The sequence below is a fragment of the Salmo salar genome, chromosome 25, assembly GCF_965601325.2.
Source record: "Salmo salar chromosome 25, fSalSal1, whole genome shotgun sequence".
NCBI lineage: Eukaryota > Metazoa > Chordata > Actinopteri > Salmoniformes > Salmonidae > Salmo > Salmo salar.
The window spans coordinates 53,262,252-53,281,157 of NC_138315.1; the positions used below are offsets into that span (position 1 = coordinate 53,262,252).

General features: G+C 43.9%; 1 protein-coding gene across 7 annotated transcripts in view; it reads right to left on the reverse strand.

The window, feature by feature from the left end:
* LOC106586939 (uncharacterized) overlaps positions 1–15,757 on the reverse strand; it is a 33,611-nt gene extending 17,854 nt beyond the window's left edge. For 3 of the 7 annotated variants that reach the window (XR_014382672.1, XR_014382670.1, XR_014382669.1), the window contains exon 1: positions 15,535–15,757. Coding sequence is in view for 1 of the 7 variants with exons in the window: in XM_045707704.2 (XP_045563660.2) it covers positions 15,535–15,628 (94 nt within the window). In the remaining 6 variants the exon portion in view is untranslated. The remainder of the gene's footprint in view (positions 1–15,534) is intronic. The other 4 variants (XR_014382671.1, XR_014382668.1, XR_014382667.1 and 1 more) reach the window with 3 other exon arrangements.
* Positions 15,758–18,906: the final 3,149 nt, after the last annotated feature.

The window sequence follows — 18,906 nt, forward strand, 5'->3', positions numbered from 1 at the left end:
GAGACCAGTCTGTGATGGTGTTGAGGTCAGGAGCAGGGGGAGACCAGTCTGTGATGGTGTTGAGGTCAGGGGGAGACCAGTCTGTGATGGTGTTGAGGTCAGGGGGAGACCAGTCTGTGATGGTGTTGAGGTCAGGGGGAGACCAGTCTGTGATGGTGTTGAGGTCAGGTAGTCAGGGGGAGACCAGTCTGTGATGGTGTTGAGGTCAGGGGGACACCAGTCTGTGATGGTGTTGAGGTCAGGGGGAGACCAGTCTGTGATGGTGTTGAGGTCTGGCAGACAGGGGGAGACCAGTCTGTGATGGTGCTGAGGTCTGGCAGACAGGGGGAGACCAGTCTGTGATGGTGCTGAGGTCAGGTAGTCAGGGGGAGACCAGTCTGTGATGGTGTTGAGGTCTGGCAGACAGGGGGAGACCAGTCTGTGATGGTGCTGAGGTCTGGCAGACAGGGGGAGACCAGTCTGTGATGGTGCTGAGGTCAGGTAGTCAGGGGGAGACCAGTCTGTGATGGTGTTGAGGTCAGGTAGTCAGGGGGAGACCAGTCTGTGATGGTGCTGAGGTCAGGTAGTCAGGGGGAGACCAGTCTGTGATGGTGTTGAGGTCAGGTAGACAGGGGGAGACCAGTCTGTGATGGTGTTGAGGCCAGGGGGAGACCAGTCTGTGATGGTGTTGAGGTCAGGGGTAGACCAGTCTGTGATGGTGCTGAGGTCTGGCAGACAGGGGGAGACCAGTCTGTGATGGTGCTGAGGTCAGGTAGTCAGGGGGAGACCAGTCTGTGATGGTGTTGAGGTCAGGTATTCAGGGGGAGACCAGTCTGTGATGGTGTTGAGGTCACGTAGTCTGGGGGAGACCAGTCTGTGATGGTGTTGAGGTCAGGGGGAGACCAGTCTGTGATGGTGTTGAGGTCAGGGGGAGACCAGTCTGTGATGGTGTTGAGGTCAGGCAGTCAGGGGGAGACCAGTCTGTGATGGTGTTGAGGTCAGGTAGTCAGGGGGAGACCAGTCTGTGATGGTGCTGAGGTCTGGCAGACAGGGGGAGACCAGTCTGTGATGGTGTTGAGGTCTGGCAGACAGGGGGAGACCAGTCTCTGATGGTGTTGAGGTCAGGGGGAGACCAGTCTGTGATGGTGCTGAGGTCAGGGGGAGACCAGTCTGTGATGGTGTTGAGGTCAGGTAGTCAGGGGGAGACCAGTCTGTGATGGTACTGAGGTCAGGTAGTCAGGGGGAGACCAGTCTGTGATGGTGTTGAGGTCAGGTAGTCAGGGGGAGACCAGTCTGTGATGGTGCTGAGGTCAGGTAGTCAGGGGGAGACCAGTCTGTGATGGTGTTGAGGTCGGAGCAGGGGGAGACCAGTCTGTGATGGTGTTGAGGTCAGGTAGTCAGGGGGAGACCAGTCTATGACAGAGGTGACGTGAATTTTTGCGGATACTCTAGACCACCTTTACTCCACACACAGAGACACTGTCACGCCCTGACCTTAGAGATCCCTTTTATTCTCTATTTGGTTAGGTCAGGGTGTGACTAGGGTGGGCAATCTATGTTTTCTATTTCTTTGTTGGCCGGGTATTGTTCCCAATCAGAGGCAGCTGTCTATCGTTGTCTCTGATTGGGGATCATACTTAGGCAGCCCTTTTTATCCACCTTTAGATTGTGGGATCTTGTTTTTGGTACTGTGCTGTGTAGCCCTACTGAACGTTACGGTTTTCGTTTGTATTTGTTTTGTTTTCGGTGTTCATTTAATAAATGTAACAAGCAAAAACTCAAACCAGGAAGTACCAGTGACTCGCCTCAATACGGAAGTGGTCCGACGACGCGGATGCTACGCTACAGGACTGTTTCGCTAGGACAGACTGGAATATGTTCCCGGGATTCGTCCAATGGCATTGAGATGGACACCCCCTTTATCAGGGTTGGGGAGTAAGGGATTACAAAAAATAGTAACTGTAATCCGTTAAATTACCAGCATCAATATTGTAATCAGATTACAGAAACTTTTGAAAAAGTAGATGATTACTTTGAGGATTACTTTGAAATTCAGAAAGAATTTCCCCCCCCCCCAAAAAAAAAATATTTGACAATTATCTGTTTTCTCAATAACATTCAAATCAACATTGAAAAAAGGCGCATATTTACGTTTGTTCCATCTGAGCGAGTCAGACCACCAATCAGAGACCGCTATGATGACTCACCAAATGTGTTTGATGGATCGCGGGGGAAAAGAGCTCGAATAGGTTTTTGTGGGCTGCAGTCCAAGTCTTCCAATGGTGAGACTGCTGTCGACATCCAAAGATTTTTCCAATTTGAATAAACGCTTGGAGGTTAAGGATGACATCAGTGGTTGTAGTCTACAGCGATACGGATACCACTTATTATTGATATCTTGATGTGAATCACACTGCTGCTCTCTCATTTAGCTATTTACATCTTACGGATTGTGGTTGTTGTGGATACGGCTGTTGACAAATCTAAATGTGTATTTAAACCCCAATAACGGTTGAATTCAAGAAGTGTATTAAGCTGCCTGTCAATCATTGTTTTTGAAACCGGTGGACAGCCAGTGAAAAATGGTGCTCTTGCAACAGCTGCATAGTGCAGATCCCAGCCGATGGAGTAACAGTGTGGATCCCAGCCGATGGAGTAACAGTGTGGATCCAAGCCAATAGAATAACAGTGTGGATCCCAGCCAATAGAATAACAGTGTGGATCCCAGCCAATAGAATAACAGTGTGGATCCCAGCCGATGGAATAACAGTGTGGATCCCAGCCAATAGAATAACAGTGTGGATCCCAGCCAATAGAATAACAGTGTGGATCCAAGCCGATGGAGTAACAGTGTGGATCCCAGCCAATAGAATAACAGTGTGGATCCAAGCCAATAGAATAACAGTGTGGATCCCAGCCAATAGAATAACAGTGTGGATCCCAGCCAATAGAATAACAGTGTGGATCCCAGCCAATAGAATAACAGTGTGGATCCCAGCCAATAGAATAACAGTGTGGATCCCAGCCAATAGAATAACAGTGTGGATCCCAGCCAATAGAATAACAGTGTGGATCCCAGCCAATAGAATAACAGTGTGGATCCCAGCCAATAGAATAACAGTGTGGATCCAAGCCGATGGAGTAACAGTGTGGATCCCAGCCAATAGAATAACAGTGTGGATCCAAGCCAATAGAATAACAGTGTGGATCCCAGCCAATAGAATAACAGTGTGGATCCCAGCCAATAGAATAACAGTGTGGATCCAAGCCAATAGAATAACAGTGTGGATCCCAGCCAATAGAATAACAGTGTGGATCCCAGCCAATAGAATAACAGTGTGGATCCAAGCCAATAGAATAACAGTGTGGATCCAAGCCGATAGAATAACAGTGTGGATCCAAGCCAATAGAATAACAGTGTGGATCCCAGCCAATAGAATAACAGTGTGGATCCCAGCCAATAGAATAACAGTGTGGATCCCAGCCAATAGAATAACAGTGTGGATCCCAGCCAATAGAATAACAGTGTGGATCCCAGCCAATAGAATAACAGTGTGGATTTTATTATTGATCAATCTAATTCATGCTGATATAATAAAATAAAAATCTACAGACCTAATAGACACATGCTCAAAGTTGAACACTTCTGATAGACTTAAAGGGGCAATCTGTAGTTGCTACATCCATTTCTGGACTTATAAATTATATATAAATATATATAAATTATATATAAATTATATATATATTGATTGTTGAAGAATATAACGTATAAAAGCCTTATGATCTTTAGTTCAACAGTCACACTCCATGACAACCCAACATATAAGCTTGTTTTACTCCAATGTTTTGTAAACATTGTAAATGTAAACAAACAGTGTATAGCTTCAAAACATGGTCATAACAATGATGTTGATCTCATGGACGGTCAGTCCTTACATCTATAGCTCTGTCTATTAATCTCAAAGTGGTTACATTTCTCCAGGCCCATCTGTCAACTTTTTAACAAAAACAGAAGATTTGTCTTTTTCTATTGTAACTCTGCCTAGAAGGCCAGCATCCCGGAGTCGCCCTCTTCACTGTCGACGTTGAGACTGGAGTTTTGCGGGTACTATTTAATGAAGCTGCCAGTTGAGGACTTGTGAGGCGTCTGTTTCTCAAAACTAGACACTCTAATGTACTTGTCTTCTTGCTCATTTGTGCACCGGGGCCTCCCACTCCTCTTTCTATTCTGGTTGGAGCCAGTTTGCGCTGTTCTGTGAAGGGAGTAGTACACAGTGTTGTACAATATCTTCAGTTTCTTGGCAATTTCTCGCATGGAATAGCCTTCATTTCTCAGAACAAGAATAGACTGACGCGTTTCAGAAGAAAGTTCTTTGTTTCAGGCCATTTTGAGCCTGTAATCGAACCCACAAATGCTGATGCTCCAGATACTCAACTAGTCTAAAAGAAGGACAGTTTTATTGCTTCTTTAATCAGAACAACAGTTTTCAGCTGTGCTAACATAATTGCAAAATGGCTTTTCTAATGATCAATTAGCCTTTTTTAAAATGATAAACTTGGATTAGCTAACACAACGTGCCATTGGAACACAGGAGTGATGGTTGCTGATAATGGGCCTCTGTACGCCTATGTAGATATTCTATTAAAAATCAGCCGTTTCCAGCTACAATAGTCATTTACAACATCAACAATGTCTACACTGTATTTCTGATCAATTTGATGTTATTTTAATGGACACATTTTTTTTTTTGCTTTTCAATGGTTGTGTACATATATACTGTATATATATTTAAATATATATATATATATATATTTGCATGAGTATTGAAAGATACCAGAGGGTGGATAACAAAATAAAACACTAATAGAAGAAGTAGACGCTACATCTTTTGTTTTTGGGATAAATGTTTACATTATAATTTGTCTCTGAACTGTATGTGAATCCCTCTGCAATCTACTGTCACTAACCGTTACAAACCAGGACTTCAACCAGTCCGTCCCTATGCTATTTCACTAACCGTTACAAACCAGGACTTCAACCAGTCCGTCCCTATGCTATTTCACTAACCGTTACAAACCAGGACTTCAACCAGTCCGTCCCTATGCTATTTCACTAACCGTTACAAACCAGGACTTCAACCAGTCCGTCCCTATGCTATTTCACTAACCGTTACAAACCAGGACTTCAACCACTCCGTCCCTATGCTATTTCACTAACCGTTACAAACCAGGACTTCAACCAGTCCGTCCCTATGCTATTTCACTAACCGTTACAAACCAGGACTTCAACCAGTCCGTCCCTATGCTATTTCACTAACCGTTACAAACCAGGACTTCAACCAGTCCGTCCCTATGCTATTTCACTAACCGTTACAAACCAGGACTTCAACCAGTCCGTCCCTATGCTATTTCACTAACCGTTACAAACCAGGACTTCAACCAGTCCGTCCCTATGCTATTTCACTAACCGTTACAAACCAGGACTTCAACCAGTCCGTCCCTATGCTATTTCACTAACCGTTACAAACCAGGACTTCAACCAGTCCGTCCCTATGCTATTTCACTAACCGTTACAAACCAGGACTTCAACCAGTCCGTCCCTATGCTATTTCACTAACCGTTACAAACCAGGACTTCAACCAGTCCGTCCCTATGCTATTTCACTAACCGTTACAAACCAGGACTTCAACCACTCCGTCCCTATGCTATTTCACTAACCGTTACAAACCAGGACTTCAACCAGTCCGTCCCTATGCTATTTCACTAACCGTTACAAACCAGGACTTCAACCACTCCGTCCCTATGCTATTTCACTAACCGTTACAAACCAGGACTTCAACCAGTCCGTCCCTATGCTATTTCACTAACCGTTACAAACCAGGACTTCAACCAGTCCGTCCCTATGCTATTTCACTAACCGTTACAAACCAGGACTTCAACCAGTCCGTCCCTATGCTATTTCACTAACCGTTACAAACCAGGACTTCAACCAGTCCGTCCCTATGCTATTTCACTAACCGTTACAAACCAGGACTTCAACCAGTCCGTCCCTATGCTATTTCACTAACCGTTACAAACCAGGACTTCAACCAGTCCGTCCCTATGCTATTTCACTAACCGTTACAAACCAGGACTTCAACCAGTCCGTCCCTATGCTATTTCACTAACCGTTACAAACCAGGACTTCAACCAGTCCGTCCCTATGCTATTTCACTAACCGTTACAAACCAGGACTTCAACCAGTCCGTCCCTATGCTATTTCACTAACCGTTACAAACCAGGACTTCAACCAGTCCGTCCCTATGCTATTTCACTAACCGTTACAAACCAGGACTTCAACCAGTCCGTCCCTATGCTATTTCACTAACCGTTACAAACCAGGACTTCAACCAGTCCGTCCCTATGCTATTTCACTAACCGTTACAAACCAGGACTTCAACCACTCCGTCCCTATGCTATTTCACTAACCGTTACAAACCAGGACTTCAACCAGTCCGTCCCTATGCTATTTCACTAACCGTTACAAACCAGGACTTCAACCAGTCCGTCCGTATGCTATTTCACTAACCGTTACAAACCAGGACTTCAACCAGTCCGTCCGTATGCTATTTCACTAACCGTTACAAACCAGGACTTCAACCAGTCCGTCCCTATGCTATTTCACTAACCGTTACAAACCAGGACTTCAACCAGTCCGTCCCTATGCTATTTCACTAACCGTTACAAACCAGGACTTCAACCAGTCCGTCCGTATGCTATTTCACTAACCGTTACAAACCAGGACTTCAACCAGTCCGTCCCTATGCTATTTCACTAACCGTTACAAACCAGGACTTCAACCACTCCGTCCCTATGCTATTTCACTAACCGTTACAAACCAGGACTTCAACCAGTCCGTCCCTATGCTATTTCACTAACCGTTACAAACCAGGACTTCAACCAGTCCGTCCCTATGCTATTTCACTAACCGTTACAAACCAGGACTTCAACCAGTCCGTCCCTATGCTATTTCACTAACCGTTACAAACCAGGACTTCAACCAGTCCGTCCCTATGCTATTTCACTAACCGTTACAAACCAGGACTTCAACCAGTCCGTCCCTATGCTATTTCACTAACCGTTACAAACCAGGACTTCAACCAGTCCGTCCGTATGCTATTTCACTAACCGTTACAAACCAGGACTTCAACCACTCCGTCCCTATGCTATTTCACTAACCGTTACAAACCAGGACTTCAACCAGTCCGTCCCTATGCTATTTCACTAACCGTTACAAACCAGGACTTCAACCAGTCCGTCCCTATGCTATTTCACTAACCGTTACAAACCAGGACTTCAACCACTCCGTCCCTATGCTATTTCACTAACCGTTACAAACCAGGACTTCAACCAGTCCGTCCCTATGCTATTTCACTAACCGTTACAAACCAGGACTTCAACCAGTCCGTCCCTATGCTATTTCACTAACCGTTACAAACCAGGACTTCAACCAGTCCGTCCCTATGCTATTTCACTAACCGTTACAAACCAGGACTTCAACCACTCCGTCCCTATGCTATTTCACTAACCGTTACAAACCAGGACTTCAACCAGTCCGTCCCTATGCTATTTCACTAACCGTTACAAACCAGGACTTCAACCAGTCCGTCCCTATGCTATTTCACTAACCGTTACAAACCAGGACTTCAACCAGTCCGTCCCTATGCTATTTCACTAACCGTTACAAACCAGGACTTCAACCAGTCCGTCCCTATGCTATTTCACTAACCGTTACAAACCAGGACTTCAACCAGTCCGTCCCTATGCTATTTCACTAACCGTTACAAACCAGGACTTCAACCAGTCCGTCCCTATGCTATTTCACTAACCGTTACAAACCAGGACTTCAACCAGTCCGTCCCTATGCTATTTCACTAACCGTTACAAACCAGGACTTCAACCAGTCCGTCCCTATGCTATTTCACTAACCGTTACAAACCAGGACTTCAACCAGTCCGTCCCTATGCTATTTCACTAACCGTTACAAACCAGGACTTCAACCAGTCCGTCCCTATGCTATTTCACTAACCGTTACAAACCAGGACTTCAACCAGTCCGTCCCTATGCTATTTCACTAACCGTTACAAACCAGGACTTCAACCACTCCGTCCCTATGCTATTTCACTAACCGTTACAAACCAGGACTTCAACCAGTCCGTCCCTATGCTATTTCACTAACCGTTACAAACCAGGACTTCAACCAGTCCGTCCCTATGCTATTTCACTAACCGTTACAAACCAGGACTTCAACCAGTCCGTCCCTATGCTATTTCACTAACCGTTACAAACCAGGACTTCAACCAGTCCGTCCCTATGCTATTTCACTAACCGTTACAAACCAGGACTTCAACCAGTCCGTCCCTATGCTATTTCACTAACCGTTACAAACCAGGACTTCAACCAGTCCGTCCCTATGCTATTTCACTAACCGTTACAAACCAGGACTTCAACCAGTCCGTCCCTATGCTATTTCACTAACCGTTACAAACCAGGACTTCAACCAGTCCGTCCCTATGCTATTTCACTAACCGTTACAAACCAGGACTTCAACCAGTCCGTCCCTATGCTATTTCACTAACCGTTACAAACCAGGACTTCAACCAGTCCGTCCCTATGCTATTTCACTAACCGTTACAAACCAGGACTTCAACCAGTCCGTCCCTATGCTATTTCACTAACCGTTACAAACCAGGACTTCAACCAGTCCGTCCCTATGCTATTTCACTAACCGTTACAAACCAGGACTTCAACCAGTCCGTCCCTATGCTATTTCACTAACCGTTACAAACCAGGACTTCAACCAGTCCGTCCCTATGCTATTTCACTAACCGTTACAAACCAGGACTTCAACCAGTCCGTCCCTATGCTATTTCACTAACCGTTACAAACCAGGACTTCAACCAGTCCGTCCGTATGCTATTTCACTAACCGTTACAAACCAGGACTTCAACCAGTCCGTCCCTATGCTATTTCACTAACCGTTACAAACCAGGACTTCAACCACTCCGTCCCTATGCTATTTCACTAACCGTTACAAACCAGGACTTCAACCAGTCCGTCCCTATGCTATTTCACTAACCGTTACAAACCAGGACTTCAACCAGTCCGTCCCTATGCTATTTCACTAACCGTTACAAACCAGGACTTCAACCAGTCCGTCCCTATGCTATTTCACTAACCGTTACAAACCAGGACTTCAACCAGTCCGTCCCTATGCTATTTCACTAACCGTTACAAACCAGGACTTCAACCAGTCCGTCCCTATGCTATTTCACTAACCGTTACAAACCAGGACTTCAACCAGTCCGTCCCTATGCTATTTCACTAACCGTTACAAACCAGGACTTCAACCAGTCCGTCCCTATGCTATTTCACTAACCGTTACAAACCAGGACTTCAACCAGTCCGTCCGCTATGCTATTTCACTAACCGTTACAAACCAGGACTTCAACCAGTCCGTCCCTATGCTATTTCACTAACCGTTACAAACCAGGACTTCAACCAGTCCGTCCCTATGCTATTTCACTAACCGTTACAAACCAGGACTTCAACCAGTCCGTCCCTATGCTATTTCACTAACCGTTACAAACCAGGACTTCAACCAGTCCGTCCCTATGCTATTTCACTAACCGTTACAAACCAGGACTTCAACCAGTCCGTCCCTATGCTATTTCACTAACCGTTACAAACCAGGACTTCAACCAGTCCGTCCCTATGCTATTTCACTAACCGTTACAAACCAGGACTTCAACCAGTCCGTCCCTATGCTATTTCACTAACCGTTACAAACCAGGACTTCAACCAGTCCGTCCCTATGCTATTTCACTAACCGTTACAAACCAGGACTTCAACCAGTCCGTCCCTATGCTATTTCACTAACCGTTACAAACCAGGACTTCAACCAGTCCGTCCCTATGCTATTTCACTAACCGTTACAAACCAGGACTTCAACCAGTCCGTCCCTATGCTATTTCACTAACCGTTACAAACCAGGACTTCAACCAGTCCGTCCCTATGCTATTTCACTAACCGTTACAAACCAGGACTTCAACCAGTCCGTCCCTATGCTATTTCACTAACCGTTACAAACCAGGACTTCAACCAGTCCGTCCCTATGCTATTTCACTAACCGTTACAAACCAGGACTTCAACCACTCCGTCCCTATGCTATTTCACTAACCGTTACAAACCAGGACTTCAACCAGTCCGTCCCTATGCTATTTCACTAACCGTTACAAACCAGGACTTCAACCAGTCCGTCCGTATGCTATTTCACTAACCGTTACAAACCAGGACTTCAACCAGTCCGTCCCTATGCTATTTCACTAACCGTTACAAAACCAGGACTTCAACCAGTCCGTCCCTATGCTATTTCACTAACCGTTACAAACCAGGACTTCAACCAGTCCGTCCCTATGCTATTTCACTAACCGTTACAAACCAGGACTTCAACCAGTCCGTCCCTATGCTATTTCACTAACCGTTACAAACCAGGACTTCAACCAGTCCGTCCCTATGCTATTTCACTAACCGTTACAAACCAGGACTTCAACCAGTCCGTCCCTATGCTATTTCACTAACCGTTACAAACCAGGACTTCAACCAGTCCGTCCCTATGCTATTTCACTAACCGTTACAAACCAGGACTTCAACCAGTCCGTCCCTATGCTATTTCACTAACCGTTACAAACCAGGACTTCAACCAGTCCGTCCCTATGCTATTTCACTAACCGTTACAAACCAGGACTTCAACCAGTCCGTCCGTATGCTATTTCACTAACCGTTACAAACCAGGACTTCAACCACTCCGTCCCTATGCTATTTCACTAACCGTTACAAACCAGGACTTCAACCAGTCCGTCCCTATGCTATTTCACTAACCGTTACAAACCAGGACTTCAACCAGTCCGTCCCTATGCTATTTCACTAACCGTTACAAACCAGGACTTCAACCAGTCCGTCCCTATGCTATTTCACTAACCGTTACAAACCAGGACTTCAACCAGTCCGTCCCTATGCTATTTCACTAACCGTTACAAACCAGGACTTCAACCACTCCGTCCCTATGCTATTTCACTAACCGTTACAAACCAGGACTTCAACCAGTCCGTCCCTATGCTATTTCACTAACCGTTACAAACCAGGACTTCAACCAGTCCGTCCGTATGCTATTTGCTCTCCTTCTCTCTTAAACTGCTAGCACAAAGCCTACGTGGAAGAAAAATTAATAAATTCAACAACAAATCATGAAAAGAATATCTCAACTGGCCCAAATCAGCTCTACATAATTCAGCAGGGAGGTGTGCAACTACAAAACATTATACCAGTGGAGAAACTACATCACCTACAGAGATATCAGCTCTACACACATTATACCCATTATACCCATTATACCCATTATACACATTATACACATTATACCCATTATACCCATTATACCCATTATACCCATTATACCCATTATACCCATTATACCCATTATACACATTATACCCATTATACACATTATACCCATTATACACATTATACCCATTATAGCCATTATACCCATTATAGCCATTATACCCATTATACCCATTATACCCATTATAGCCATTATACACATTATACACATTATACCCATTATACACATTATACCCATTATACCCATTATACCCATTATACACATTATACCCATTATACCCATTATACCCATTATACCCATTATACCCATTATACCAGTGGAGAAACTACAGAGGTATTACCGAATCCCTTTCAATTCACATTCCTTGCAGAAAGACCTTTTAAAACGTCCAGAAAGACAGTGGTATTAGTATTTATAAAAGACATTTAATGTGAATGGATGTGGATGAAATAATTCTACCAGTGTTTTAATATCCTAGTTTCATATTGTTTTTCCTTTACCTCCCAACTATATATATATATCCAAGTGAGCCTATGAGGACCTCGGGAATCAGATTCACCATTATACCCATTGATCAAACAGTATAACAGACAGACACTGCTCAAAAGGAGTCGTTTGTGATATCTACACTCGTATGCCAGTTTATTAGGTTCACCACCCTGTTAATAACGAGAATAAATTGCTCCTCCATACACCAAGTCCTGTGGTCTTGGTTTGATAGACACCAAAGCATGCAGAGAAGTATTCAGGTATTCTGTAACTTTTTGTTTGAACTTTAGAATGTGTAAAATGACAGCACAGTCTGTGATGGTGTCATAGTCCGTGTATGTAGGTGGCAGGGAAGTCAGGCGCAGGAGAAAAAACAGAGTGGTTTAAAAAAAAAATGGAATATTTATTCCCAAAACCAATGTAGAAAAGAATCCGGGTAAAACAATGACCCCGTCGCACACCGATATAGAAACAACACGTACATAACAAACAAACAATCACCGACAGAGAAATGAGGGGATTCAGAGGGTTAAATACACAACATATAATTACTGGGTTATGAAACAGGTGTGTAAAGAGACCAGACAAAACCAATGGAAAATGAAAAACTGATCAATGGTGGCTAGAAGGCCGGTGACGTCGAGCGCCGAGCACCACCCGAACAAGGAGGGGCATCGACTTCAGTAGAAGTCGTGACAGATGGTCTTTTTTGTAACTCAGAAAAGTTTCAAAAACTGTTTTTTTTTTTTTTTTAATAATTCCAACACTCAGCTTGTACTGACTGTAATAAACTCCAACTGGACTTAAAAAAAAAAACTTGTGAACAGTCAATCTCCTTTCCCAGCTTCATCAGTTGTTCTGAATTCACGCTGTTCTAGATGCATAAGGGGTTTTGTACCTAATAAAGTGACCGCTGAATCTAGAGACTTTCCAGAATGTGTTGTGGGAATACTCCGGGGTATTAAACATTTGGCTGTAAGCGTTGAACAGTTGAATCTATTACCCCAGGAGATGGTAGCATTCAGCTTGTCTGGGGATGACAAAGAAGGACTTCAATAAAGCACCAAAAATAGAAAATGATTTAAAGGGGAGTTTTTGCTGTTAAATTAGAGAAACATAAATTACTGTTGGGCCTTGTAACTACTTTAAAATGTGGAACTGTTGCTCCAAAAAAAAAAAACAAGCGATAGATTTTTCATGCAATTTAAGATGGTAAACATTTGATTTTTCATACAATTTAAGATGGTAAACATTTGTACAACGTTATGTAAACATTGTCTAATTTCATATAGAACAAATTGCACTTGAAATTAACATTTCTTAAAGTTATTGCAAATAAATGCATATTTTCACTTTTTTTTCTGTGACAATCACTGAATTTGTTATTGATCTCTTCATCTTTAAACACAATATTTGAGATTTTATGTATTTCTATCAAATCAAAACTGGAATTTCTACTCAAAGCGAAGGTTGTGAAAGTATGCTAGACATTTATAGAATAAATCATACCTAGTTTGATGTTTCTGTGACAAACGGTGAATTAGTTATTGATTTTTACATTTGGAAATGGCTTTTGGCAAATGTCTGTTGAATGTCCGAATATAAGACCAACTTTACCTCGGTGGCTAGCAAGTGAGCTGCGTCACACACGCCTAAAATAACATTGCGGGACTGCGGTTGTGTTTTGGGACCAGTTCTTGCGGGACTGCGGTTGGGTTTTGGGACCAGTTCTTGCGGACTGCGGTTGGGTTTTGGGACCAGTTCTTGCGGGACTGCGGTTGGGTTTTGGGACCAGTTCTTGCGGGACCGCGGTTGGGTTTGGGACCAGTTCTTGCGGGACCGAGGTTGGGTTTTGGGACCAGTTCTTGCGGGACTGCGGTTGGGTTTTGGGACCAGTTCTTGCGGGACTGCGGTTGGGTTTGGGACCAGTTCTTGCGGGACCGAGGTTGGGTTTTGGGACCAGTTCTTGCGGGACTGCGGTTGGGTTTTGGGACCAGTTCTTGCGGTAGCGGGTGGGATTCGGACAGAAAGCCAGCGGCTGCAGCGGGATGAAGACATCGGTCCGCCCAGACCTCTACTCTGCACCACGACAGTGAAGTCTATAACGTTAGAGCTGTTTATTACTGTTGTAGTGTGAAAAGAAGGGAATTCGCTACGGAAACCGATAGATCAATAACGTTACATTGATATAGTGAAAAAAAACGTCAATATAACAATCTTCAATCGTTTAGCCAGCCAGCCTTCCAGAAGCTTTGCAACCTGACGGTCTGTCCGGCTGAACACTCCAGCCAACCTATCAGACTGCTCAGAGGAGTCCGCATGATCCTAAAGCACACCGAGTCGCTTTGTATCATATTACAACGGTAAAACTGAGGAGCACAATTGATATTGCATAATACAGGGCGAATTTTTAAAAAGAGACCTCGGTCTCAATATGTCATCCCTGTTAAAATAAAGCTTAAATAAACACAAATAAATGAAAGAGATCGATGAAGTTTTCTCACAACCTAATCATGGCATGGGGTTGTTCAATAACAGACATGTATGTGTTTAAAATCTACCACTTTAGCCTAGGAACAGTGGGGTTAACTGCCTTGTTCAGGGGGGCAGACCGACAGAGTTGTACCTTGTCAGCTCGGGGATTCATATATCCACTTCACTCTCAGAGAAATCAGTAGTACTGCTAGGTTTTACACAGTCAAATGATAACTACATGTTTAATAAAGATTTGTACAAATGATACATATACGTGACATCAACATATATATATATATTTTTTTTAAATTTATAAATACAGCATTATATCTATCTGAATGTAAAATGTTACTAATTAGACATTTTTAGTCATTTAGCAGATGCTCTTATCAAGAGGGACTTCCAGTTCTCGTTCATTTTAAAATACCAAAGTGAGACTAACACAAAAAAATATACAGGATATAAACATTCCACTCCAGCTAAACAAATGGAAGCATAGCGTTTGGCAACAAAAATCCATTTTAATACACGTCTAACATCCATGAATTCAACATCTGTGAACAGTATTATTTTACACGGACATACCCATAAGCAATCATTTCTAAAGGTGAAATATTTTTTTTTTTTAAATGATGTAAAAACACAAATGTGAAGAATGTGTGTGTGTATATATATATTTATATAGTGGTCAAAACACTCGCCATTTATTTTCTATGGAACATTAGGTTGTTTTTGTGGAAAATAGTTAATGTAACGTATCTTGAAATACAAGTAGCAATAAACTACAACTATATGCATTCAATCTGTTGAAAATCTTTTCATATCAACATTTTATTTAATTTAACTTTTTTTTTTTTTACGACAACTGACAGAATAAATCCAAAGTATTTTACAGCAGTTTTCATAATAGATTAAAGATCATCATGCAGAATGGACTTACATAACGAATAAATTATGTTATCTTCAGAAAAAGACTACTCTGAAACAGATATCCATCAAATTTCTATCAAATGGATTCATAGAGCCCCTTTTTATTTTTATTTTTTACATCAGCAGATCTAGCAACGTGTGTGTGTATATATACAGAAACTCAGCCTAAAACCACAAACAGCAAGTAACGCAGACGTCGAAGCGTATCTGAATCTCACCTTTGCAGTTGGGACGTTGGGAGAGTTCAGTAAACATATGACCCGAAAGACAGAAGGACAGGAGGATCGTTGTCATCCAGAAATTACCCTCCATCTTGTCTTCTTAATCCCTGAAGTGATAGCAAGGGCAGAGGAGAGTAAAGAGGAGATGGAAGGTACAACGTTTCTGATACACCTTGATGCTAACGAGGACACAGTTTTCACCCCCGAGCAGACGGTTGAAAACACCACACCCACACATAACTGTGGTAAATAACAATATGTATCCACAGACTACTAGACTTACATTGTGTCTCAAATGGTACCCTGTTGACTACCCACAGTTTTTTTTTCTTAACCTTTTATTAAACAAGGCAAGTCACTTAAGAACAAATTCTGAATTTACAATGACAGCCTAGGAACAGTGGGGTTAACTGCCTTGTTCAGGGGGGCAGACCGACAGAGTTGTACCTTGTCAGCTCGGGGATTCAAACTTGCAACGCCAGGGTTGTGGGTTCGATTCCCACGGGGGACCAGTACAGAGAATTTTTAAAAATAAAATGTATGCATTCACTACTGTAAGTTGCTCTCTGGATAAGAGTGTCTGTTAAATAAGGTAAATATGTCTATGCATTCATAGACTGAGTTTTCTGATTACATTTTACATACTTGTCCAGTTGTAATATTACATTATTTACAAACCCAAATACTGCCAACCAGGCCAATATACTGCTAAGTTTTTCTTTAGAATTTGGACAAGTTTTCCTCGGTTACAGATCAGGTAGGAAATTGGTGTTTTTTATTTTTTTATTCCACTGTGTTTTTGCACTTTATGTCTGTCTGCATTGTGAGTCACTCCTTCCATATTTGTGAGTCACTCCTGCCATATTTGTGAGTCACTACTTCCTCTCTTCTCCTCCCTCTCTTTACCCTCTCCTCCCTTTGTCTTCACCGTGCTCTCTTCTCCCTCTTTTCTTCTCCCTCTCCTCCCTCTTTTCCTCCCTCTCTTCTTGGGTGAAATTGGCATCATAGCCGGATCTGAGATAGATGGGTTTGGGTTAGGAGAGAGAGAGAGAGAGAGAGAGAGAGAGAGAGAGAGAGAGAGAGAGACAGAGAGAGGAAGTTGGGTGTTTTTAACCACAATGTGGTGGTGGTTCCCCAGAACAGTGTCAGATGTATTTTCACATGGTAACATCTTTCGAAAACATTTGAAACCCTACTACAAAGCAGACAGACACCCACTCTTTAATGAGTATTTTAAATAATACCACTTACTGTGATATGTGGTTGTTCCACCTAGCTATCTTTAGATGAATGCACTAACTGTAGCTCAGAGCGTCTGCTAAATGACTGAAATGTAAAATGAGTGGAATGGTATCAAATATACCGCTCAAAAAAATAAAGGGAACACTTAAACAACACATCCTAGATCTGAATGAAAGAAATAATCTTATTAAATACTTTTTTCTTTACATAGTTGAATGTGCTGACAACAAAATCACACAAAAATAATCAATGGAAATCCAATTTATCAACCCATGGAGGTCTGGATTTGGAGTCACACTCAAAATTAAAGTGGAAAACCACACTACAGGCTGATCCAACTTTGATGTAATGTCCTTATTAAAACAAGTCAAAATGAGGCTCAGTAGTGTGTGTGGCCTCCACGTGCCTGTATGACCTCCCTACAACGCCTGGGCATGCTCCTGATGAGGTGACGGATGGTCTCCTGAGGGATCTCCTCCCAGACCTGGACTAAAGCATCCGCCAACTCCTGGGGAACGGGCGGGCCAGTCCATAGCATCAATGCCTTCCTCTTGCAGGAACTGCTGACACACTCCAGCCACATGAGGTCTAGCATTGTCTTGCATTAGGAGGAACCCAGGGCCAACCGCACCAGCATATGGTCTCACAAGGGGTCTGAGGATCTCATCTCGGTACCTAATGGCAGTCAGGCTACCTCTGGCGAGCACATGGAGGGCTGTGCGGCACCCCAAAGAAATGCCACCCCACACCATGACTGACCCACCGCCAAACCAGTCATGCTGGAGGATGTTGCAGGCAGCAGAACGTTCTCCACGGCATCTCCAGACTCTGTCATGTCTGTCACGTGCTCAGTGTGAACCTGCTTTCATCTGTGAAGAGCACAGGGCGCCAGTGGCGAATTTGCCAATCTTGGTGTTCTCTGGCAAATGCCAAACGTCCTGCACGGTGTTGGGCTGTAAGCACAACCCCCACCTGTGGACGTCGGGCCCTCATACCACCCTCATGGAGTCTGTTTCTGACCGTTTGAGCAGACACATGCACATTTGTGGCCTGCTGGAGGTCATTTTGCAGGGCTCTGGCAGTGCTCCTCCTTGCACAAAGGCGGAGGTAGCGGTCCTGCTGCTGGGTTGTTGCCCTCCTACGACCTCCTCCACGTCTCCTGATGTACTGGCCTGTCTCCTGGTAGCGCCTCCATGCTCTGGACACTACGCTGACAGACACAGCAAACCTTCTTGCCACAGCTCGCATTGATGTGCCATCCTGGATGAGCTGCACTACCTGAGCCACTTGTGTGGATTGTAGACTCCGTCTCATGCTACCACTAGAGTGAAAGCACCGCCAGCATTCAAAAGTGACCAAAACATCAGCCAGGAAGCATAGGAACTGAGAAGTGGTCTGTGGTCCCCACCGCAGAACCACTCCTTTATTGGGGGTGTCTTGCTAATTGCCTATAATTTCCACCTGTTGTCTATTCCATTTGCACAACAGCATGTGAAATTTATTGTCAATCAGTGTTGCTTCCTAAGTGGACAGTTTGATTTCACAGAAGTGTGATTGACTTGGAGTTACATTGTGTTGTTTAAGTGTTCCCTTTATTTTTTTGAGCAGTGTATATTAAACAAGGCCTTTCGAGTGGCGAGTGGCGGTCTAAGGCACTGCATCGTAGTGCTAGAGGCGTCACTACAGACCCGGGTTTGATCCCGGGCTGTATCACAACTGGCCATGATCGGGAGTCCCATAGGGGCGGCAAACAATTGGTCCAGTGTCGTCCGGGTTAGGGGAGGGTTTGGCCCAGTGTCGTCCGGTTTAGGGGAGGGTTTGGCCCGGTGTCGTCCGGGTTAGGGGAGGGTTTGGCCCGGTGTCGTCCGGTTTAGGGGAGGGTTTGGCCCAGTGTCGTCCGGTTTAGGGGAGGGTTTGGCCCAGTGTCGGTGCTCAGTTGAACGGTGTTTCCTCCGCCACATCGGTGCGGATGGCTTCCGGGTTAAGCTGGCGGGTGTTAAGGAGCGCGGTTCGGCGGGTCATGTTTTTTTGGAGGACACATGATTTTGACCTTCAACTCTCCCGAGCTCGTTGGGGAGTTGCAGCGATGAGACAAGATCGAAAAAGGAGAGAAAATACAACAACAAA